Source organism: Pseudorca crassidens, chromosome 4, assembly GCF_039906515.1.
Source record: "Pseudorca crassidens isolate mPseCra1 chromosome 4, mPseCra1.hap1, whole genome shotgun sequence".
NCBI classification, from domain to species: Eukaryota; Metazoa; Chordata; class Mammalia; order Artiodactyla; family Delphinidae; genus Pseudorca; species Pseudorca crassidens.
Genome location: NC_090299.1, coordinates 137,737,286 through 137,762,037, shown reverse-complemented (window position 1 = coordinate 137,762,037; position 24,752 = coordinate 137,737,286). Strand labels below are relative to the sequence as shown.

At 39.0% G+C, this 24,752-nt stretch overlaps 1 protein-coding gene across 1 annotated transcript in view; it reads left to right on the top strand.

Moving 5' to 3' along the window:
* The window catches only part of METAP1 (methionyl aminopeptidase 1), a 66,729-nt gene extending 42,083 nt beyond the window's left edge, over nucleotides 1–24,646 (top strand). Inside the window, exons 4-11 of the mRNA XM_067736905.1 lie at nucleotides 863–923; nucleotides 5,043–5,134; nucleotides 5,864–5,947; nucleotides 8,657–8,795; nucleotides 10,564–10,695; nucleotides 14,225–14,368; nucleotides 19,294–19,359; nucleotides 22,898–24,646. Coding sequence (XP_067593006.1) covers nucleotides 863–923; nucleotides 5,043–5,134; nucleotides 5,864–5,947; nucleotides 8,657–8,795; nucleotides 10,564–10,695; nucleotides 14,225–14,368; nucleotides 19,294–19,359; nucleotides 22,898–23,061 — 882 coding nt within the window. The 3' untranslated portion in view covers nucleotides 23,062–24,646. The remainder of the gene's footprint in view (nucleotides 1–862; nucleotides 924–5,042; nucleotides 5,135–5,863; nucleotides 5,948–8,656; nucleotides 8,796–10,563; nucleotides 10,696–14,224; nucleotides 14,369–19,293; nucleotides 19,360–22,897) is intronic.
* Nucleotides 24,647–24,752: the final 106 nt, after the last annotated feature.

Sequence of the window (24,752 nt, the reverse complement as noted above, 5' to 3'; positions counted from 1 at the left end):
AAATTTGGAAAAATGTCAAAAATATAAGAAAGTTTAATTGTAGCTCCCAGAGATAATGTCCAGGAACATATTGGTGTGCATTTACTTTGAAACATCATTTTTTTACTGATTGTGGTTCACCAATTTGTTTGGAACAACACGGGCACCTTCCTTGTCTGCATGTAATCTTAAATCTTTAATGGCTTCTGTCACTCTCCCCATTCCTTACATATCCTGGGAAAAGGGGTGGCATTAGCACTAGGCTCGATCTTCACAAAACAGATATGTTGTGATATTTAAGATGTCATTTAAAACTTTTTTTTCATTTAAGTCAGCGGTCCCCAGCCTTTTTGGCACCAGGGACTGGTTTCATGGAAGACAGTTTTTCCACGGGGCCGGGTCTGGGGGGTGGTTCAGGCGCTTGTGAGTGATGGGGAGCGGCAGGTGAAGCTTCACCGCTCACCTCCTGCTGTGCAGTACGTGGCTGTGGCCAGGTGTTGGGGACCCCTATTTCAATGAAATGAATGAACTTTTGAATTTGGTGTTTATTCCCCCAGTTTTATTTTCTTTGTTAGTAGATTTTTTTTTTTTTTTTCGGTACGCGGGCCTCTCACTGTTGTGATACCGGCCTCTCACTGTTGTGGCCTCTCCCGTTGCGGAGCACCGGCTCCGGACGCGCAGGCTCAGCGGCCATGGCTCACGGGCGCAGCCGCTCCGCGGCATGTGGGATCTTCCCGGACCGGGGCACAAACCCGTGTCCCCAGCATTGGCAGGCGGACTGTCAACCACTGCGCCACCAGGGAAGCCCTGTTAGTAAATTTTAATAATGAAAGTTACTTTCATGTTTGAATCGGATCCATCTAACCTCTTCGTTTCTTTTCAGATGCCAACAAGGCCAGTGCCAAGTTATATTCAAAGACCAGACTATGCTGATCACCCTTTAGGTAAATTCTGCTATGCTGTTTCTTCATAGTTCAGTTTGTGGGCTTGCAGACTACTACAGAGGAAAAGAGTGCTTTCTTAGTAGAAAAGTTTCAGTGCTGGATTTCTAATAAATGTAAATATGTTTTTTCAAGGCACACTAGAACATTTGAGAGCATTAAAGATTCTTTCCTCTCATTAGAAATCTAATCAATTCTGAAAACATTGTTTATGTGGCTGTTAAAGGCTACATTCAACATAATATTGTATTTAGTGTTATATCAAATTCTAGATTTTAAAAATAGTTTTGATTTTAGCACGTTCTCCAACCTTAATTAAATAATATCCATTTAGGAAATAACAGATGGTGGAGGCCTTGAATGCATGCCTAACTAAAGACTCTGGACTGTAGCAGTAATAGAAATAGTAGTAATGGTGATGATAATAGTAGTAATGGTGATTCTGATGATTCTATAACTGATATTTTTTCATAACTGTGTGTCAGGCACTGTGTCAACCTCTTTACATGTATTACTCCATTTAATACTTTCAACACTCCTGGCGTGGGTTCTATTGTCTTCTCCCTTTATGGTTAATGATAGTGAGACGTGCAGAGAAGATAGGTACTTTACAGCATAGGCTAAAGTTGGATTATGTGAAATTACTGAATTTGCTTGTCAAAAATGGTTGAATGTGGTTTAATCTACAGAGCTAAGCTACCTTTGCTTTTTTCTCAAAGAAAAAAGGGGAACTGTATTAAGTCCTTATGAATATAATTTGAAAATTTAGTTAAACTCCACTATTTCAGATAAATTGAAAGAAAAGAGTCTGAATGATAGAATACTGTTGAGGATGTATAATTTCATTACACTGTATTTAATATTCTTGAATATAGTTTTAAATTGTATTTTTAAAGAGTACATAGATAAGGTAAATTGTAATAGGATAAAATGTTGCACAGTGAAAAGTGAGTACCTTTCCCCAGAAGTAATCACTATTAATGATTTCTTGTAGAACTTTTCAGATATTTGTTGTGTGTACACACATTAACACGCCCCCACCCAATTATACACAAAACGAACAAACTATATACACCTTTTCACCTTGCTCTGTTATATTTTATGTTGTAAATATTCCATATAATCCGATATAAAACCATTTCTTTCTTTTTAATGACTGAAGTATTCCATTATGTGGACATGTTACAATTTATTAAACCAGACTCCTACTAATGTATATTTAGATTATTTCCAGGTTTTTACTTCTAACAATTTGACTTCAGGAACTGTTCTTATAATTACATATTTGTACACATGTTGAGAGTATTTCTATAGGTTAATTGCCTAAAGTGAAATAGCTAGATCACAGGATACATGCATTTTTAAAAATTTTGAGAGGTATTATAAATCTCAGAGATTTTTTTGCCAGATAAAAACATATGAGAGTCGCTTTCCCTGTATCTTTTTTTCTTTTTAAATAAATTTATTTATTTTTGGCTACATTGGGTCTTCGTTGCTGCACACGGGCTTTCTCTAGTTGCCGTGAGCGGAGCGCTACTCTTCATTGCGGTGCATGGGCTTCTCATTGCGGTGGCTTCTCCTGTTGCAGAGCACAGTCTCTAGGCACGTGGGCTTCAGTAGTTGTGGCACACGGGCTTAGTTGCTTCCTGGCATGTGGGATCTTCCCGGACCAGGGCTCAAACCCGTGTCCCCTGCGTTGGCAGGCGGATTTTTAACCGCTGAGCCACCTGGGAAGTCCTGTTTTCCTATATCTTCCCCAGCTTAGAATCTTATCAAGTTTTGCGATCTGTGCTAATTTGAAAGATGAAAAATGGTATTTTGCAGTTTTTTTAATTTGCATTTTGAGTAAGGTTGAGCATCTCTATATTTTTAAAAATCATTTGTATTTTTTTTCCTTTTGAACTGTCTATTCATATCCTTAGACTTTTTTCCCCCCAGTTAGATTACTTAGTTTTTTCCATACTGACTTATAAATGCTCTTTCTATATTAAGGAAAATAATCTCTTGGTGTATGTACTATGAAATGTTTTCTCCCAATCAAGCAGTTACATTTTTGTCTTTGTAACATTACATTTATGACAAACTTTCAACATTCTTCTGTAGTAAAATTCATCAGTGTTTTCTTATAAGGTGCCTATGGCTTTATGACCTAGAAAGACCTTTTGGGTTCAGAGATTATAAAAACATTTTCCCATGTTTTCTTCTGTTTCTATGGTTTTACTCTTCTTGAGTGTGTGTGATAAAATTTTTGGTCCATCTGAAACTTATTTATCTTTAGGAGTTAAGTAGGGATTCAACTTTATTTTTTTCCCAGCAGAATATCTGGTTGTGACATCACGAGTTATTTTTAAAAATTAGTCTTTCTTACTGATTTAAAATGCAAGCTGTATCACTATATTAAATCTTCACGTCTTTAGGTTTTGGGATTCTGTTCTGTTTCATTAACCCATCTGTCTAATCATATGCCATTGCCAAACTCTTAATTATTACAGCTATATCATGTTTTCATACTTGATAGGCCTTGTTGCCCCCGCCTTTCCTCATTTTCAGAATTTTCCTGGCTGTTCTTGCACGTTTGTTTTTCCACGTGAAATTTAGAATCAGCTTGTCTGGTTCCCAAAAATGTCCTGTTGCCATTTTTTATTGGGATAGTATTAAATTTATAGAGTAATTTTGGAAGAATTGACACCTTTACCGTATCGAGTCTTCCTATCCAAGAATAGGGTATGTTTTTCTTTCCTTCATTAGGCCTTTTAATGTTAAGTTATTCCTGGATACTTTATCTTTTTAAGTTATTCTTGTGAATATAATATCTTCTGTATTTTTTGCTTGTTTGTATATGGGAAAGTTATTGATTTTTATATATTTTTCTTATCTGCCAACTTGCCGAATTCTTATTTCTAGTCATTTACCAGGTATTCCCTTGTTCTAGAGATATATAATCGTATCTGAAATTGATAAGGAGTTTTTCCTTTTCTTCCTAATTTTATATGTCTTGTTTCTTTCTCTCGTTTAGTACATCTGCTAGTATTGTCAGAACAGTGCTAAAAATACTAGTGCTGAGAGTGGGCATTCCATGATGTTGGTTCTTGGCTTGAGATTTACATTTATCATGTAAAAGTGGTAGCTGGCTATGGTATCAGAATTATCTTTCTAGATGATCATTTATTTTTCATTACTTAATCTATGGCTATGATGAGTTATATTAATAGTTTAATATTGAACCATCCTTGCCTTTCCAATATGAATCTCGCTGAAGTCATGCTGTACTATGTTTTTAGGATTCTGTTTGATAATATTTTATTTGGTATTGTTATATCAGCATTTATAAAAAGAGTAGTTTATGGTTATATTCTTTTTGTCAGATTTTGAAATAATTATTATACTGGCTTTAATGCTTTTAAATGTATGAATAACTTCAATTAAGCTAATTTTATGAGTGAAAATTCTTAGGGCAGTATTTTTCAAACTTTTTTGACTATGACCCAGAGAACTGTATTTTATAGCATGATCTGTGTATATGTGTGTGTGTATAAATCAACAGTCAAACATTTTACAACAGCACTTACTTGCTTACTTACTTACTTACCCTGTATGATATAGTCTATTATTTTCTATTCCATTTATTTACTATAAAAAAATATTAGTCATAGCCCACTAATAGCCACTAAAGGGTCACAAGCTGCCATTTAAAGAACACTGACTTAGGTTCCGGTTTCAAAAAAGAAATGAGTGTAATTAATTTATCAGTTGTTGATAATCTACTTGCTTCATGAGATGATGATCATGAAAACAGTTATAAATTGTATGGTGCTCTTCAAATGTGAATCATTTACTGACCTTATTAACACACTCCCGGGCAAATAATAAGTACTCCATCTTGAATGATTTCTCATAGATTTGGAAATTTGTTCTTTAAAATTGTTCTCTCAGTTTGTTTAGCAAATTTCATGTTGCAAGTAGTTTTTCAGAAAACCTGACCTGGACCCTCCCATGTTATAAAATACCATTGTGTGAAATAGTGAGACCTGACTATTATTATATCATCTAGGGGATAATTATGCTAATATATACTACGTCTTTTTGTTCATTTTGGTTTTACTTACTGATTTTCTTTACCAGGAATGTCTGAATCTGAGCAAGCTCTTAAGGGTACTTCTCAAATTAAGTTACTCTCATCTGAAGATATAGAAGGGATGCGACTCGTATGTAGGGTAAGAGTTTTTTTCTCCCCCCCTTGGGATAGAACATGTTTAAGTAGTTATAACACATGAAGTCAATGATTTGCTCATTTATAAAAGTAACAAATGTTACGTAGTAAAACTGTGATTAGCCATATTTACTTTATTTTTAAATTTACTTTTTGAAGTACAGTTGATTTACAATGTTGTGTTAATTTCTGCTGTACAGCAAAGTGACTCAGTTATACATACATTCTTTTTTATATTCTTTTCCATTATGGTTTATTCCAGGATATTGAATATAGTTCCCTGTGCTGTACAGTAGGACCTTGTTGTTCATCCATTCTACATGTAATAGTTATTTTCTGTGGTTCTTTGAGGAAAATCATTCATCTATTCTTTTATTTCCCTCCCTTCTCTTCCCTGTTGTAGAATTGTGAGAAGCTTCAAACTTCATCAGTTCATTATTGTTTAGATTACTTAGGATGTACATTTTCACATAGAAATCAGTCAGACGTACTTATTAAGCTATTTTCTAGTTAGCCCAATTTTATTTATATGTTTACACACACATGCATACACTTTTATTAATGGGTGTTAGAAATACATACAAATGGTTGTAAACTGAAAATTCAGGATTATAATATGCAAAGTGAGGTTCGTCTTATCAATATCCTACAAAATCTAAGTTAGTCCAAAGGGTACAGATTTCTATTTCTATTTCATTTCTTCTTGAATGTATGAAGTGTTTCTCTTTTACAGCTTGCCAGAGAAGTACTGGACATTGCTGCTGATATGATTAAACCAGGTGTAACTACTGAAGAAATAGATCATGCTGTACACTTAGTAAGAATTTTAATTTTATGCTTTGAAAAAATTTTTCATACTGTTAGATGTTTAGTCTAAAACATTAAAGTAAAAAATTAAGTAAACCTAAGTTCTGAATATCTACACTTGGCTAATTTGAAAGCAAAGTTTTCACTTTGTTTCAAATATAGAAAGTATTCAACAGTCATTATTCCCATCTTTAAGTATCTGTGGTATTGGGGTCTGAGGTAAGCTTGAAATACCTTGTTTCTGAAACCTCACATTTCATAACGTTTTAGTTTAGCTTTTATAAGATGATTAGCTTTATTAGCACTTTAAGTAAATCACGCTACCACATGCATCAAATATTTTGAAATAAAAAAGAATATAACTTCTGAAACTAGATTAGTAGGAAAACATCTTCCTTTTTATATCTGTAATAACAAGGCCACAAACAGACCAGATACATGTTTGTAGTAAGTATGGTATAGGTATACTTTTAAAATAAAGATTGCTTATCTACCAAAGAGAGACCTTAAAACCCTTTAGTAAATAAATATTCATGATCATAAAAAAAACAAAAAAAAATACCCTACAGTAGATGAGTACATATATGATATGATTAGGTTGTTCATAGTAGAAGAGCAATAATTAGTTAATAAATCACATGGAAAACTAATTAAACCTGCTCTGGTAATCAAACAAATGCAAGTCATAAAGACCTACTAAATTAGTAAGTATTTTAAAGATGTTTATGTCCATTGCCTATGGGAAGATGGTGAAATTGGTACTCCTTTGCATGGTGGTGGTATTGTAAATTGGAACTATCCTTTTGGAAGGAAATTTGACAATGTGTCTTGAGCTATAAAAATGTTTAGAACATTTTTTTATTTGGAATTTTATAAATCCTGATTTTTGGATATTGTTCCATGTTATAAAGTACAGTTGACCCTTGAACAACACAGGTTTGAACTGCATGGATCTTTTTTTTTTTTTTTTAGTATTTATTTATTTATTTGGTTGCACCAGGTCTTAGTTGCAGTGGGCTCCTTAGTTGCAGCTCCAGGGCTCCTTAGTTGCTGCTCACCAGCTCCTTAGTTGTGGCAGGTGAGCTCCTTAGTTGTGGCATGCATGTGGGATCTAGTTCCCTGACCAGGGATCGAACCCGGGCCCCCTGCATTGGGAGCGCAGAGTCTTATCCACTGCGCCACCAGGGAAGTCCCTGCATGGATCTTTTCATGTGATGAAAAAGATCTTTCATCTTTTTTCAATAAATATATATATCTACTGTAAATGTATTTTCTCTTCCTTTCGATTTTTAAAAAAAATTTAATAAAAATTAAAAAAAAATTCTTTGGCCTCACCACGTGGCATTCTTTTTTTTCTTACGATTTTTAGAGTAGTATTTTCTTTTCTCTAGCTTACTTTATTGTAAGAGTACAATATATAATACAAAGAATTATGTAATATAAAGAATACAGTATATAACACATACAAAATATGTGTTAAACTGTCTGTTATTGGTAAGGTCAACAGTAGGGTATTAGTAAAGTTTTGGGGGAGTCAAGTTATATGTGGAATTTGGACTGTGCAGGGGGTCAGTGCCCCTCCCCCTCCCCCTCCATCCTTCCCCCACCCCCTGTGGCCCCAGGTTTTTCGTGTCAGCTGTATGTGGTATGCATTAATAGCAGTTTGAATGCTTCCTATAGGCCAGGTGCTCTTTTACGTGCTTCTTTTATTAACTTATTTAATTTCCCCAGCAACTCAATGAGATAGATGCTACTGTCATCTCCATCTTACAGATAAGGAAACTGAGGCAGAGAGAGGTTAAGTTGCCCAGGGTTACACGACTTGTAAGTAATGGAGTTGGCATTTTCAGTCAACGCAATCTGCTTCTGTGTGCTCTTAACTAGTATTTATACTGCTGTAAGAAATACAGAAGCATATCGTTAAATATAAGGAAAAATGATAGGCATGTAGTTATTGATCATAATTTTTTTGTAATTGAGGAAACTAATATAAATTTTCAATACTAGAATTGCCAATAAAATTATAGTACATTCCACAAAGTGTATTCTAGGCAACTATTTTTAAATTATTTGTAGGAAGACTGTGGCAATGTGGAAAGAGAAATTATGTATGCTATGACTACCACTGTATAAAAACATCCAAGTAAAATAAGACTTATTTATGGGGAACCAGATCATTTTCTTAGAGGTTCTTTTGTTGTTCCACATGAATGTAGTGGTTAAAATGTCTCAGGGAATACTTTACCATCTCTTAATTATTACTAGTATTTATTTTTATTTTTATTACTTTTATTATTAGGGATAGAGGCTTGTTTCTATATAAGAAATTATAATTACATTAAGTGTGCACATTAATTTAAAATTTTAAATTTAAATAATATGTTTTTAATAAGGAGTAGGTAATTCTAAAATAAAATCTTCATATAGTGATATCTGTATATGTAAATATTTGGAATATGTGAATTTTCTTTTCCTTTGCGATTATCAAGTAAACTGGTTTGCCTGTGGTCTGACTTACAAACCCTACTATTTATCTACTGTTTAAGGTAATAGCTACTAGTATTTCTAAAATAAAATCTTAAATAAGTTCTTCATTAGGAGCGTTTGTACAACAAAATTTTCCACATTTTTCAAATTTTAAAATGATTAATTGTATACAGATTAACTTTTTCTTTGGCACATTCCAGATTATTCTCTCTGTATTTTTATTTTATTATAGGCATGCATTGCAAGAAATTGCTATCCTTCTCCCCTGAATTATTATAATTTCCCAAAGTCTTGTTGTACTTCAGTGAATGAAGTGATCTGCCATGGAATTCCAGACAGACGGCCCTTGCAAGAAGGTGATATTGTTAATGGTAAGAAATAAGTGTGACTTTTGTCACTGTTAGCAAAGAAACAGCAAGGCTTTGGGAGTCTAATAGTGACTTGCATTTTCTTCACTTGCTTCCTGTCTTTTACTTTTTTCATATTTAAAACTTAAAATAAATTGAAAATCTCTGGAAACCTATTTTATGGTTTTAAGATGTTTAATTGCTTTCAAGGTGCTTCTACTATGATGTGCTTGATACAGGTTCTTTAATGCAGATGATCATTATGTGATTGGTAAATAGGGGAAAGATGTCAGTGAAGTGTGGAAGTAATGTTGATTCAAGTGGGATTTTTTTTTGCTTATTCCTTTTAGTCCACTATTGGTTTTGAAGAAATCAGGGCAGGCTTTCTTACAGATAAAGAGAAATCATTAGTAATATATGAAGCTCTTAAGAAAAAAAGCTAAAAATTCTGCAGAAGTATTGTCCTTGATGTAAGAAGTTCAGAAAGTGGCTTTAGGGACCACTGTGTTAAGCTATTTTGGGAAACTCCAAGCGCAGAGAAAGAAGCTGCAAAAAACATTTTCCTCTGTGATTGAAAAAATGTTGATGAATTAGGCTCCCCTCGATGGTATTTTTAATATTGATGAACTTGGTCTCTTTAGTAATCAGATATCTTCAAGGATCTATATATCAAACAAGGAAGCCTGAGCCCAGGTGTTAAAGGCTACAGAGAATGGACCAACTGCGATGCTGGCTGTGAATGGTAGTGGGGACTTGACCAACACTGTTTTTTTTTTGTTTGTTTGTTTGTTTTTTGGCGGTACGTGGGGCTCTCACTGTTGTGGCCTCTCCCGTTGCGGAGCACAGGCTCCGGACGCGCAGGCCCAGCGGCCATGGCTCACGGGCCCAGCCGCTCCGCGGCATGTGGGATCCTCCCGGACCGAGGCACGAACCCGTGTCCCCCTGCATCGGCAGGAGGACTCTCAACCACTGCACCACCAGGGAAGCCCTGACACTGTTTTTATATGAATTGTTTTTGCTTCAGTTAGAGTATCTGTTTATAAAGTTCCATAAGTTTTGAGGGGTCTGCCCAATGCTGTTTTTCATATATAAGCCTTATTATTTTCATTACACACATAATGTGTGAGGTTTTTCAGGAACGTGAGTGTTGTGCTAGAGCCAGCACACCTATATTGTGATATTGTAAGTGGATTGAAAATTTATGGTTTAAGAATACTCATTTAATGTGCTCCGTAGGATACATTTAGTGTAGTTTAGTGGTGTAGTGGTAATCTGTATTTTTAAACATGGGAATAGTCACAAATCAGTGAAAGGCAAATGAGTCTTTGAAAAATAAGTGTAGAATAGTGTAAATGTTTCTATTTATTGATTCACTAGGATGAGGAAAAAGTCATTAAAGATAACTAATGAAAGCAGTATTTCCTGTTTAATGTCAAAAGGTGGCAAAGTCCTTCATTTAATGTTCTTAACTTGGATCATTGATCTTGCATGAATATATCCGGGGTTACATTTTTCTTCTGCTGTAAATGATCTAACCACTGCTGTAAGAGTATTAAAGCCCACTGTCTGGCTTGTGCTGCGAGACCACGGACCTGTTTTCCACAGTGAGTTCAGTTGCATTACAGACAAGAAGTGTCTCTTGGGCATTAAGTGTGTATTCATTGGTGTCACTTGTGAATGCAGAAGTTATCTCTCTCATTAAGCTGCTTGATTCTGTCATGTTGGAGAAAGTTAACTTCAATTTTGAGATAAAAAACAAGTGTTGTCTTTATGTTTGCACATTCTTTTGCAGTGGACATCACTCTTTATCGCAATGGTTATCATGGGGACCTGAATGAGACGTTTTTTGTTGGAGACGTGGATGAGGGAGCTCGGAAACTGGTTCAGACCACGTATGAGTGCCTGATGCAAGCCATTGATGCAGGTCAGGCTCAGTGCTGGGCACCCGCTGGAGCTACTGTGTGGTGTGGGCCTTGAGTGACCTATCACTGTACTGTGCATGCCTTATCCCTCCCAGCTGTGCCTCTACCCTCCTTGAGTTAGCTTTGGGTTTGGCAGTAGTAGGTTTAAGGATGATTTGGGAATCCCTTGATGAGGATGGACCGGACTATTGCTTATTCCTTTGACTCTTCTATGATTTATCTTCCTTTTCTCTGGCTGATAAATGAGGAGGAATGCGTGGATACTTTTTTTTTTTAACGTCTTTATTGGAATATAATTTCTTTACAATGTTGTGTTAGTTTCTGCTGTAAAACAAAGTGAATCAGCTATACATATACCCCCTATCTCCTCCCTCTTGCGTCTCCCTCCCACCCTCCCTATCCCACCCCTCTAGGTGGTCACAAAACACCGAGCTGATCTCCCTGTGCTATGCAGCTGCTTCCCACTAGCTGTTATTTTACATTTGGTAGTGTATATATGTCAATGCTACTCTCTTACTTCATCCCAGGTTCGCTTCCCCCTCCCTGTTTCCTCAAGTCCATTCTCTATGTCTGCGTCTTTATTCCTGTCCTGCTCCTAGGTTCATCAGAACCATTTTTTTTAGATTCCATATATATGTGTTAACATACAGTATTTGTTCTTCTCTTTCTGACTTGTGGATAGTTCTTGAGTGCAACTTTTCTTCTACTTTTTAATTATTTTGGGAAAGAGTGTGTTAGATTATAAGAGAAAAATGAGTGATCTTCCTTTACGCTTGCTTCTCCTTTTTTGTTTTTTAATCTCTCTTCTCCAGAGGTGTCCACTTTTTTTTTTTTTTTTAATAAATTTACTTAGTTTTGGCTGCATTGGGTCTTTGTTGCTGCGCACAGGCTTTCTCTAGCTGCGGCGAACGGGGCCTACTCTTCGTTGCAGTGTGCGAGCTTCTCATTGTGGTGGCTTCTCTTGTTGCGGAGCACGTTCTCTAGGCACATGGGCTCAGTACTTGTGGCTTGCGGGCTGTAGAGCGCAGGCTCAGTAGTTGTGGCGAATGGGCTTAGTTGCTCTGCGTCATGTGGGATCTTCCCGGACCAGGCCTTGAACACGTGTCCCTTGCATTGGCAGGTGGATTCTTAACCTCTGCACCACCAGGGAAGTCCCCAGAGGTGTCCACTTTTAACATTTAGGTTTTTTTCTCTGCAGTATGTTAGTACACACACAGAAACACACATAACTGTATGTATGTGTTTAGTTAGGTTAAACGGTATCATAAGATTTGCGGTATTCTATAATTTGGTACTTTTCAACCAGTAATATCTTAGAGGTCTTTCCATATTAGAATACGTACGTACCTGTATGCATAGATCTCCATTCTTTTAATGGCTATATATTATATTCCACAGTATAAAAATTTCTACAACTGTTCCCCTACTGGATTTTGGTGTTTTCCATATATCTTGCTATTGCAGTGAATAATATCTTTGGGTAGAGGTGTATTTCTGTGGGATTTTTCTCACACACAACAGTTCATCCAGGTTTTTTAAAATTTATGCCATATCTTGTGAGGAAAGAGAAGGAGAGTCTTGTTGCAAATGTTAACAGACTATTACAAAGGACAGTTTGAGGGCAAATAACTTTTCAGTTGAAATCCACAGCATTTCAACCTTATTGTTCAGTGTGTTATCCACCCCCTACCCCCTGTTAAATAAATCTGATATATCATCAACAATGTATTGGACAGGACAGGGTTCTTAGGCAAAAATATAGGATATGATGCAATTTTTACTAATTTAATGAAGTCAGAGGAATGAAAAATGAAAGCATGTGATTATTTTTATATATCAATATGTGAGATATTCTTTTCCTTATTTTTCACTGTTGATTATACTTAAAAACTTTGATATTCTCTGTGGTATTGTGAGATGAAGACTTTAATACTTAGTTTCTCATTTTGGAAGCTTTAGTTTTAAATCATTTTTAGGGTTTCTGTGTTCAATGTTTATGTCCCTTTTGCTTCTCTGTGGGTTGATTGAAATAACCAGACAGCTGGAATGTTGTTTTACAGTGACACAGGAATAAAAGTTGCTAAGAAACTACAAGAAATCAAAGTCTTCATTAACAGTAGACAGGAAAGAATAGAAGTTGCTTCATCTCTGGAAAGTGCTATTAACACTTTTGTATGTATCATTCCTGCCTCTTGTTTTCCAATAATTTGGCTGCCCACCCTGGTGCAGAGCACTAGAGAGCTTGACCAGCTATGAAATTAGCCTTCTAGAATAGGGCTTCTCAGTCTACATGCTCATGGCACTTTGAGTCTGATAATCCTTTGCTGTGGGAGTCTGTCCTGTGTACTGTAGGATGCTACGCAGCATTCCTGGTATCTACCCACCAGAGGCCGTTTGCACCACCACTCCTCGTTGTGACAACCAGAAACGTCTCCAGATATTATGAAGTGTACTTCCCTGGGACCAGAATTCCCTCTGGCTTGAGAATTAGGGGAGAAGTCTCCTCTCTCACCCTCCGTCATTGTTTTTGAACAGTTTCTTGTGTGTTGTGCACCATGGTTAAAATTTTCCTTTCCTCCCTGCTGACTGGGGCTGATAGGACGGCTTGGATGGAAATGCAAGAAAATCATTATGCAAGTCAGCATGTTCCTCAAAAATCATTAACCTCCCACCCCCCCCCAAAAAAAGTCAAGCTGGAACATGTGGTTAAGAGCAAGTAAATGTTATGAAAATGATGCCTTGAGCCGTTCACCTGGAAATTTGATTGATGGGAGAGGATGTGTTGTGCCTGCGCCTCAGGTTGGAGATGAGAGAGGCACAGTAGGGGACTGTAGGGCGTGGGAGGACCCCCAGAACCGTGGCTGGGTTCCCTAGGAGTCTCCATGCTAGGAGAGCTGTAGCAGCAATAAGAACCGCTTCTTTGGGTTTTTATTTAAACAGTGGTAAAAGTCATAAAAATTAAACGGGGCTGGAAGTATACAGTGAGAAGTACCTTTCTACATCCTACTCCTAAGACCTTCTGCAGAGGCAACTATGAATAATTTGAGAACCACTTTTATGGGGATAAAGAAGCCCAGGGGAAGTAATTCTTTGAGAAATTGACCAGACTAAAACTGAGGACAAGTCAAGTTCCTTTTTGGACCTTCCTTTTTCTCCTGATGCTCTTTCCTCTCTTATCTCTTCTGCTTGCTTTAATGGAAAGCACACTGACCTTAGGGAAGGCGAGGAAGAGAAGTGTGTGTTCCATTCTCTTGTTTATTCAGAGAGCAAGCGGTGCCTCTCCCAACCCCTTACTGCTGCACACGCCCTCTTCTTCTGCAGCAAAGGAGGAAACGCAGGTGCTGCTGGCTTGGATCTCAGCTTTGCTGTTTCCTGGCAGTATAGCCTCTTTGTGCTTCGGTTTCCTCATCTTGAAAGTCTTGGAATGTAGGTGTGTAAAGCCTTCAGAAAGGTTCCTGGCATAGACAGTGATTGCTCAGTAATTATTAGTTTTTCTTTCTCTTTGTCATGAGTCTTCTCTTTTCCTTTCAGTGAAACCTGGTGTTCGATACAGAGAATTGGGAAACATTATTCAGAAGCATGCCCAAGCAAATGGATTTTCAGTTGTTCGAAGCTATTGTGGGCATGGAATCCACAAGCTTTTTCATACGGCCCCCAATGTACCCCACTATGCCAGTAAGTACTGTCCAAAGATTTGGTATTTGCGAACTATTTAGTCAACAAATATTCAAACATTTAACAGGACCTCCTATTTTGTATTTATTAAAGTAATCTATTAGCTGTTATAAACAGACCCCCCAGAGTGTAAACGCAAGGCACATAGCAGTCCACAGCATATGTGTTCGGTCACTCTGGGGGTGTGGGGTGGGACAGTTACTCTCTGACCCAGGCTCTTGTCACTTTCAACCTATAGCTTTCAAGATCACTTTGGGGGTTCCCCTCCTAGTCGTACAGATATTGGGGATGAGGGGAGAAGCATGGAGGGGTATGCTTGGGAGGTTTTAATGGGCCAGCCTGGACTTGGCATAAATCACTTACATTTACTTTTCATTGGCAGGAATTCAGTCACATGGCTACACTAACTGCAAGGGAGGTGGGGAAGTGTAATCCAGCTGAGTACTCGGGAAGACAAGGAGACTAGTAATTTTGGTGAACAGCCAGTACTCTCTGCCACATGTATTCTGATTCCTGAAATGAAATTGGTTCAGCTGGGTTTGATTTGAGTTCTCAGTACATGTCAGCTACTGTATTCTTTGTTGGTATAGAGGGGAATCGACAAAGTACCTTTTCTTGGGCTTCCGTGGTGTTGCAGTGGTTGAGAGTCCACCTGCCAATGCAGGGGACGTGGGTTCATGCCCCGGTCTGGGAAGATCCCACATGCCGCGAAGCAGCTGGGCCCCGTGAGCCATGGCCACTGAGCCTGCGCGTCCAGAGCCTGTGCTCTGCGGCGGGAGAGGCCACAACAGTGAGAGGCCCGTGTACTGCCAAAAAAAAAAAAAAAAAAAGTACCTTTTCTCAAATTGAGTGCTGTCTGATAGATTAACAAAGGAAGTTTTGGGCGATTAATGTCTTACAGAAACCTTTCCCTTGGAGAGTTAAGACATGCAGGGGTGAGTCTGTTATTTAGTGCTAGAAAGGAAAACCATCCACAATAAGTGACCTAAGAAGGAATTTAACAAATATGTAGGAGCCATTGCTATGTAGACACTTTCATGTACCTCCTTGTGCTTACGTTTTCCCTCATATGCACAATAGCAGGGAATGGTACCTACCCTAGAACTGTTACTAGGATTAAGTGAGATAATGCGTGTTAACTTTTAGAGTGATGATAATGATGATGGTGATGCTATACATTATCTCATTTGATCATCATAACTCTATGAATAATTTCTTAGCCCTATCTTTTTAAATTTTTTTTAAAATTTTTTTTTATTTTGCGGTGCGTGGGCCTCTCACTGTTGTGGCCCCTCCCACTGCGGAGCGCAGGCTCCGGACGCGCAGGCTCAGCGGCCATGGCTCATGGGCCCAGCCGCTCCACGGCATGTGGGATCTTCCTGGACCAGGGCACGAACCCGTGTCCCCTGCATCGCCAGGCGGACTCTCAACCACTGCGCCACCACGGAAGCCCTCAGCCCTATTTTTAAAAAGCAGATTCTGCGTTTAGGGAAGTGGTGTATTTATTCAAGTCCACACAAACTAGTAAATAAACGTCAGGTGTAGGATTGGTACCTAGGTTCTGTCTGGCTTTCTAGAGTCAGTCTTTCCCGTGCTGCCTAGGAAGGACTGAAGCAGTTTGGCGCTGGGTCTTGTGGGAGAAATAAAGATTGAGATTTTGGTTTGCTGGAGAGATGAGGAAGGGCATTCCAGGCAGTGGGGAAGCATGAATAGGTGCTTCAAGTTGAGACTGAACAGAGACAAGATAAGCTTGGGCTGAGAATTATGTGTTAAGGACTAGAAATGGGCAGTGCCAGATCGAGGATAGTTGACTTCCTTTTAGGGATTTGTAGAACATTTTTTGGCAGAAGAATGGCAAGGTGAAATTGCCATTTGGGGAAGAAAAGTTAGCAGTGGTGTCTAGAATGTATTGCCGGTGTGAGTTAGCCAGGCTTGTCAGCCTGATGCACAGTTGTCGTAATCCAGATGTGAGGTAAAATCTAAGACGTCAGTAGTTGTGAAGAGAAAGGGAAATGAGTGAGAAACGTCTCAACAGGAGGAGCTAGAGAAGGCACTTAAGGCACAGCATTCGACATAAGTCAATAAGCATTTATTAGCAGACCACATAGGCCTTTTTATTTCAGCTGGAATTGTGCTTGAAATAAAAGCTAGCAATAGAAAATAGGTAGCCAACTTCATTCCTACCTGGTAAGCCCTGTGATCACCTGATGTGCATTGCCTTTAACAGAATGGAAGTAGCTATTCTGATGACACTGGCGTGTGCCACACGTGTACGTGTGTGTGTTTTGTGTGTGGAACAAGAGTGTGCAAGGGAGGGAATGAAAAAAGCACCCTTACTTGCAGAGGTAACAAACTTAGGTTTAGGTATGGACTAGATAGAGACTTTTTGTCTATCTGTCTATGTCTATTAATTTTTATCGGAGTTGAGTTGATTTACATTGAGTTTCTGCTGTACAGCAAAGTGAATCAGTTATACATATACATATATCCACTCTTTTTTAGATTCTTTTCCCATATAGGCCATTACAGAGTACTGAGTAGAGTTCCCTGTGCTATTCAGTAGGCTCTGAGGAGTTATCGATTTTATATCAATACACAGTAGTGTGCATATGTCATAAAGAGAGATTTTTTTTGAAGGAAATAGAATTTATGGGAGACGGAGATACAGGTCAGTGATGATGGTGTCAGCAAAATACCATACCACCCATACACAAGAGATGGCGCTTGAGTTTCATGTTAAACTCTTTAATTAGAAATAAAAATTCTGAAAAAAGAAACAAGGACCCAGGTATACTTCATTTCATCCAACTGATACGTTTTTGAAAAGTCAAGTGTTAATCGGGTTTAGATAAAACAAAATATGCGTGGTCCCTTTAGGGACGTGTTAAAGGAAGCTGCTGAGAGAGTCTCTGTACTGCAGAGGCCTTTTGAAATGTAAAGGATCCCTGCTTTGGCTTGTAACTTCATATTCCTAAGCACCCGAGCACGGAACCAGGAAATTGTTGTGTGACTTCCCTCCACCTCCTTCCGTGTAAGAGAAGTCCTTGTTAGATGAGAGTTTAGTGTGCTGCTTTGTCATTATGGTTCGGAACTAAAGGTGATACTACCCTATCTTTAGAATATATATCACGGTAATTCTGGGAGGCAGACGGTAGAGCAGGTACACACTTTTGTAAAAGCACTCAGCAGTAGTATCTGCTATAGTGTAGTCGCTAGGCGATGTATGTTTGAGCCTTTTTGAGAAGCTGAAACCATGAGTCAGGGTTAGCTGCGAGTTGTAACTTCTACAACAATGAATCAATGGGAGAAACAGGAGTGGAACTTGGCTTCTCTGTACTGCGCTGTCCAGTGTATATGAGGCACATATGTAATGTTAAAATTTCTAGTGGTCATATTGAAAAAGTAAAAAGAGACAGATGGAGTTAATTTTATATTTTATTTTATTTAATCCATTACATTAAAAATATTAGCATTTCAACATTTAATCAATGTAAAAAAATTGCGATATATTACATGCTTTTTTTTTGTCTTTGAAATCGGCGTATTTTTACATGCACATTCTGACTTGCCATGTTTTAAGTGCCGAGCTTCATGCACCCAGTTGCTGCCTTACTGGACAGCACAGCTATCAATTCCTTTATCCTTTTTTCTTTCCATGACACCACACTGACTCTCTTTGACATTTTCTGTTTGATATCCCCAAGGGAATATGACCAAGTCTATGTAGTAAATTGCATGTCATTTGGAGAGAAAGTTCATGAAATTAGAAATAAAAAGTAAAGATTATTTTTGCCCCTCAGAGTTTTATAATTTAGAAACTCCTGATTTGGAATCTGTAGAATAAGTGTATTTTGGCAATACCTAAGATAGCGGAAAGCAGCGTGATAGCTATTCACAAGGAAGGGCGTGCAGGAGTGTAAACGTGCGGGTGAGGTTAGACCGTACCTAGACAGAGCAGCTTGAGCAGGGTCGGCCTCTGTCGACACATGGGTTGCCATCCGGAAGAACCGCAGCCTTACGCAGAAAACCCCTGAAAGCCGGTGCTTTCGCCACCTGGTGGTCCGGCAGCGCAAGTGCAGTCACCTGTTTACCGATGCTCTTAGCAGTTTTTGGTTTTTATTGACAGTTTGAACTTTAAACTGGTTCTCCATTTTCGTCTGAGATTGTCTAAAAAGGCCTATCCCGTTTAAAATTTTTGGCCTTCTTGGGGAGATGGCACGCCTGGGCACTGATAGTTGAGTTTCTCACAATGATCCTGAAAAATACTTTTGTATTGGTGAACTTGGACAAAAAGTCTTTGGAGGGAGAAATGGAATTTTTGTTTCCAATAGAAAGGAATAATCGTGTCAGCATTAAAGAAAAGTAGGTTAGTGTGCGGGGCTTTGTCCCCCTCCGAAGATAAGACAATTTACAAAACTTTTAAAAAATGGTGCAGTTGTTTCTCTGGGCTGTGCCCATATCTCCACCCGCATCCACACCCCTACACGCACCCAAGAGGTAGGAGGCTTCTGGTGGAATTCGAAATGTCTTCTTCTTTAAAGCATTGTACCTCCATGAGTGTGGCGCTTTGCTGGGTTGCATGGTTGCAATTCTAACCCTGCTATAACATAAATGGGGGGCACTTTTCCTTTTATAGAAGCGATAACCACATCTGAGATCCAGCCTAGGGCATCTCTGTATTTTCCTAGAGAAGACGTAAACAAAATGAAATATGCCTAGGACAGTATCTGCCCCAGAGTAGGTTTTCAGTAAAATCCCTGTTTGTTGAATGATCTGCTTTAAGAAAGGGGAATCAGGAGAGGAGAAAGTCATTAATTTAAGAATCACTCATGGGAATATAAGTTGCGTACTTTTCCCAGGGAGCTGCTTAACAATATGCTGTAGGTTTTTTTGCTGTGTTCTGAGATTTTTTTCTTTAATTTCAGAAAATAAAGCAGTTGGAGTGATGAAGGCTGGCCACGTATTTACAATTGAGCCAATGATTTGTGAAGGTGAGAAAAAAGGGATGCTGTAACATTCTTTAATTGAATTTTTATTTACTTTTGGTTACTCATGATCAGATTAGTAGTCTGCTCTACTTTCTTTTTGCTTCATTTCCACTCCCCGTCCTATCTCTAACTTGATTCGGTATCATGTTAGAGAACTGAAAATTGTAAGGGTTGGCAAGAAAGCAATACCTTCTGCACGGTAATTTGCCTGCTGTCCGTAGATGCTGAAGTGCTTGAATCCTGGTCCCTTTTCATAAAGGTCCTGTCAAAGGGAGCATGGTAATAACTAGGCGCCTCCATCAAGCCTGTGCAGAAGTTCTTGCTTGTCTTGGTGGGGGTGAGGAGGAGGAGGAAAAAAGAAGCTAGAGCTATTTGGGTTTTTTTTTTTTGTCTTTTAAATTAATTAATTAATTTTTATTTATTTTTTTTTTGGCTGCATTGGGTCTTCGTTGCGGTGAGTGGGCTTCTCGTTGTGGTGGCTTCTCTTGTTGCAGAGCACGGGCCCTAGGCGCGCGGGCTTCAGTAGTTGTGGCACGCAGCCTCAGTAGTTGTGGCTCACAGGCTCTAGAGTGCAGGCTCAGTAGTTGTGGCACACGGGCTTAGTTGCTCCGCGGCACGTGGGATCTTCCTGGACCAGGGCTCGAACCCGTGTCCCCTGCATTGGCAGGCGGATTCTTAACCACTGCGCCACCAGGGAAGTCCGAGCTATTCGTTTTACGGCAGAGTTATATAATTTAATTCTCCACAACTTATGAGGTAGGTGCTATCCCCATTATACAGGGGAGCGAACTGATTTTTGAAGAGGTTAAGTAACTTGCCCAAAGTCACTTAGCTAGTTATGTGGCAGAATCTGTGGGACTCTAAACTCATGAGCCATTCTGCCGCTTGAGGGTCTGCACTCATATCGTCAGGTGGTGTCATACAACTGCTGTGGAAAAAGCACAGCATAGACACGCTCAGCACTGGCAGTTCTGTGTCCTCGCTGTTGGTCACTGTGACAGGCATATGGCAGTGATGGTTGGTGTCATGATTGGAGCCCCCCACTGAGGCTGTCCATAATAACTGGGGCCTCCTTCATGAGGCCTTCACCTTTGCTTTCTGCCAGTTCTTCGCTGGGATTGGGGGATGCAGAGTGGGGCAACAGTAGTAGGGCTCTTGTGTCCTGGTCCCTGTGTTAAAGGATGCGTCCCCTTGGGATCCTTCCAGTCTTTTTTATAACCTAATCTTTGGAGTGATATCCCATCACTTCTACCAGATTTTCTTCCTTAGAACTGAGTCACTAAATCCAGCCCACACTCAAGGGGAGAGGAGCATTGGAGGTTGTTTTAGAGGCTACCTTCTTAACCTGGTCCTTTGTTCCCTTTTCTGTAAAATGGAAGTTACAATCTTTATCCTGCTGAATCCCCAGGGCTGTTGTAAGAATTAAGTGAGATGATTTGTATTAACACAAAGTACCTTTAAAGGGCTGTACAAATGTAAGGTATTGTTTTGTCATTCCCTGGAATAAGAATAATGATCATATGTAACCCATTGCAAGAGCATTGAGTATATTAGCAGAGAAAGGCAAGACGGTGAGAGGAAAGTGTCATTTTGGTTACATACCTATTTCCATTAACTGGCACTTAGCTGGTGAGACATGAAGTGGTATTTCCGGGAGTAAGCAAATAACACAGTGTTGAGCTGGTTCAGACAATCGTCAGATTATAACAAATATACCTCAGTGTAACTCAGCTAGGTTAAATCCCAGCTTCTTAGTGGAAGGTCTCTAATCCAAAGAAGAATTTGAATTTCCTTAGAATAGTAGTCTAATATATTTAACTTGACATTAGTAAAGGATCTGTTTTAGCAGATGACAATAAAATTAAAGATGTATTTATGTCGGGCTTCCCTGGTGGTGCAGTGGTTGAGAATCCGCCTGCCAATGCAGGGGACACGGGTTTGAGCACTGCTCTGGGAAGATCCCACATGCTGTGGAGCAACTAAGCCCACACACCACAACTACTGAGGCCGCGCGCCGCATCTACTGAAGCCCGTGTGCTCTAGGGCCCATGCTCCGCAACAAGAGAAGCCACCGCAATGAGAAGCCTGCGCACCACAACGAAGAGTAGCCCCCGCTCGCCGCAACTAGAGAAAGCCCGCGCACAGCGACGAAGACCCAACGCAGCCCCAAAATAAATAAATTTAAAAAAAAATTATAAAAAACCCCCAGTGTATTATGTCTTAAATCCGTTTGTGAAAAGATCATTCGTTACATTGAGAAATATCTGTTTACTCATCTTTAGATGGTTGACAAAGCATGAGTTAACTTTCTTTAAGCTACCTCATATTTTCTTTTTAGACTGGGGTTTAATATTGCAAAAGTAGGTTACTTCACTGCAGACTTTGTACTCTGGGATGTGTCTGAGGCAGTAAGACCTAATCTTTGGTAAAGATTACTCAAAATGGGAATTCCCTGGCGGTCCCGTGGTTAGGACTCGGCGCTTTCACTGCCGTGGGCCTGGGTTCCATCCCTGGTCAGGGAACTAAGGTCCTACAAGCTGCGAAGTGTGGGCCCCCCACCCCCAAGGCAAAAAAGATTACTCAGAATGAAGAATATTGATTTTTTTTTTTTACATCTAATTTGGAGATAAGAAAGTCTCTGTAAACACATTTTTATAGTAGTATCTGGAATTGCAGAACTTTGTCATTCCACTGTTGCCTCTCCTCCCCTGCCCTACTCCGCCTCCCATTCTCTCTTTCCTGTGTTGTCTCCCAGCTCTTTTCATTGTCCCTTCGTTTCCTTTCTAACCCTCTCTCTAACCCATTCTCCCTCATCATAATTTTTTTTTTTTTGGCCGCACTGCACAGCTTGCAGGATCTCAGTTCCTCGACCAGGGATTGAACCTGGGCCACAGCAGTGAAAGCCTGGAATCCTAACCACCAGGGAACTCCCAATAATTTAAAAATTTTCTCACCAGTCTCTCTTTTTCTCTGCCCTCTTTCTGGTTACAGGGGTGTGGCCTATAAAAATTTCAGCGTATAATCTGTTCTCACCATCTTTGTGCCTGCCATTTAAAAATTATATCAGGAATTAAATGCTATAATAAAAGTATAAGAAGTTACTCTATTTCCTTCACAATATACATCGGCTATAGTTCAGTCAGATTCCAAAGTTATACCAGGAGAGAGCTAAATTCATTAATTCAGTTTCTTACTTGTAGTTCTGTGATGAGTGGTTATCAGTTACGTTTCTGAAAATGAAACCGAGTGCCTTTGTTTTGGAAATACCAACTTGATTTAATATTTGGGAAGTATACAAAATGTGAAGTTTTAAAATTTAAACACTGTTATTACTTTGTTGGACTAAAGACCAAAATGAAATAGAAAAGGCTTTTTAGCTTAAACAGTTGAAGTGTAAATAGGAATCTTAATAGTGGATTTTAAAATTAGTTTTCTGAGATATCCAAGGATATAGGAGTACAGGCCAGTACACTTGCCTAGAGAGTTTATTAAGAAAACAAGCTGAGTGATAGAATTAAGAACTGGTGTTTGTTTGTTTAAGGCGGATGGCAGGATGAAACCTGGCCGGATGGCTGGACAGCAGTGACGAGAGATGGGAAACGGTCTGCCCAGTTCGAGCACACCCTGCTGGTCACGGACACTGGCTGCGAAATCCTAACCCGGCGACTCGATAGCGCGCGGCCTCACTTCATGTCCCAATTTTAATTTCTCCCGAGATGGCACATCTCAGTGATACCTTCTGGCTGTACTCGGCGTTTTATTGAGAGTACAGGATGGAAGAGGACATTTTTTATAACTTGTTTTGTTTCGACTATAGATAAGGAAGGACTACAGCATTTGATGTGTGTCCTCAAGAACTTGTCTTAGGTCTGAAAAAGCCAAGAAGAATAAAGGAAGCTTTCTCAACTCCTTTCAATGCTCCCCTCTCCCCACACAAAAAAATCTCTGCGCCCCTGTTTTCTCATTTGCCCTTTGAGCACTTTTACTTAAACCTGCTTCTAGTTGCTTTTATCACTGCCACAACCGGGCCTTCAGAGCCACCTGCTTTCCAGGTGAATGTTGGAGGTGAGAATCCCTGAAACTTTAGCAACATATTTTGCTCCCGATTTTTTTTTAATTATATATGTATGGAAATATATACGTATACATTTTAAATTCCATATATGTAATTACCAAACACTCTGTGACCTGGGGTTTGTGTTGATTCTGACAGGGTTCTATGCTGTCGTAAATGGACCCGTCATTTGCAGTGATTTAATTCCCAGCTGGGAATTAGCCTCCCTCCTCCCCTGCTAATTTACCCTCGTAATTGTGTGTAAGGAAGCACTCGGTCAGTGAGACTTTCCAGTGTGGACTCTGTGTGCGTGAATGGCTATGGCAAAATTCACTTTGGAAAAAGATGATCAGGTTTTAAAAAATCTAGTTTATGGCAAAAATAGCCACGCTCCAAGCGGAAGCTGGCTGTTGCAGAGAATGGGATTTTTGTAATACGTTGCTATTTCAGACCTCTGTTTGGTCATAATGGTAGGAAAAACGCTCCCTTCTCTCTTATTTCAAAGGCATACCTTGGAGATATTCAGAGAAGGGTGGAGGCTGCACTGTGGGGGTTGATGGGGAAAGACAGTTCTGAAATCTCTCCAGCAGTGAGCAGAGTCTGGAAATGCTAATGTTTAATAAACCTGGTGGGGATGAGAAAGGAACTTCTTTGAAATTGGACTGTTGCCTTGCAGGGATGCAGCTGTCCTTGGTGTGCTACCACAATTCTCCTTTACATAGTTGGGAACCTCATTAGAAATGACCTCAGCTGCCCAACATCTGTGTTCCTTTCAGTAGTTCAGTCCAAATGGGAGTGCATCCAGTGAAGACATATCAGATCAAGGTCATTGTCATTAGAGAGTACTTGATTACTAGGTATCTGGTAAGTTTATTCTAAGATAATTCGATACCACTGACATGTTACATTTGTATGAGAACATCTTTCCCAGAGTGCCTCAGACCTTTATTGCTTTAAAGGAATTATAATGTTTTCATTACTTTTATTATTTTAATGATTTAGTAAAGTGGCTGAATCTGGTATGTGTGTGAAGTTTTTTATCAAACTGTAATATTTGTGAATGGAATGCCTTGCAATATGAATGTTAATATAATGTGTAAAGGGAGATTAAAAAGTTTGAATGACTATCCCACCATGTAGTTGTTAACTTTGCTGTATTTGTTGGGGATTTCAGAAGGAAGTGGTGGGAATGGGGAGGCTAATTTCATAATCTAAAATAAAATTTGAGTAAAAATACTTTTTTAAGTTGAATGTCTATATACAAATTCCAGTACTGTGTTTAGTTCAGCAGTCTACCAGCAGTATTTGAAATGCAACCATATTTCTGAGATAGTTTAAGGTG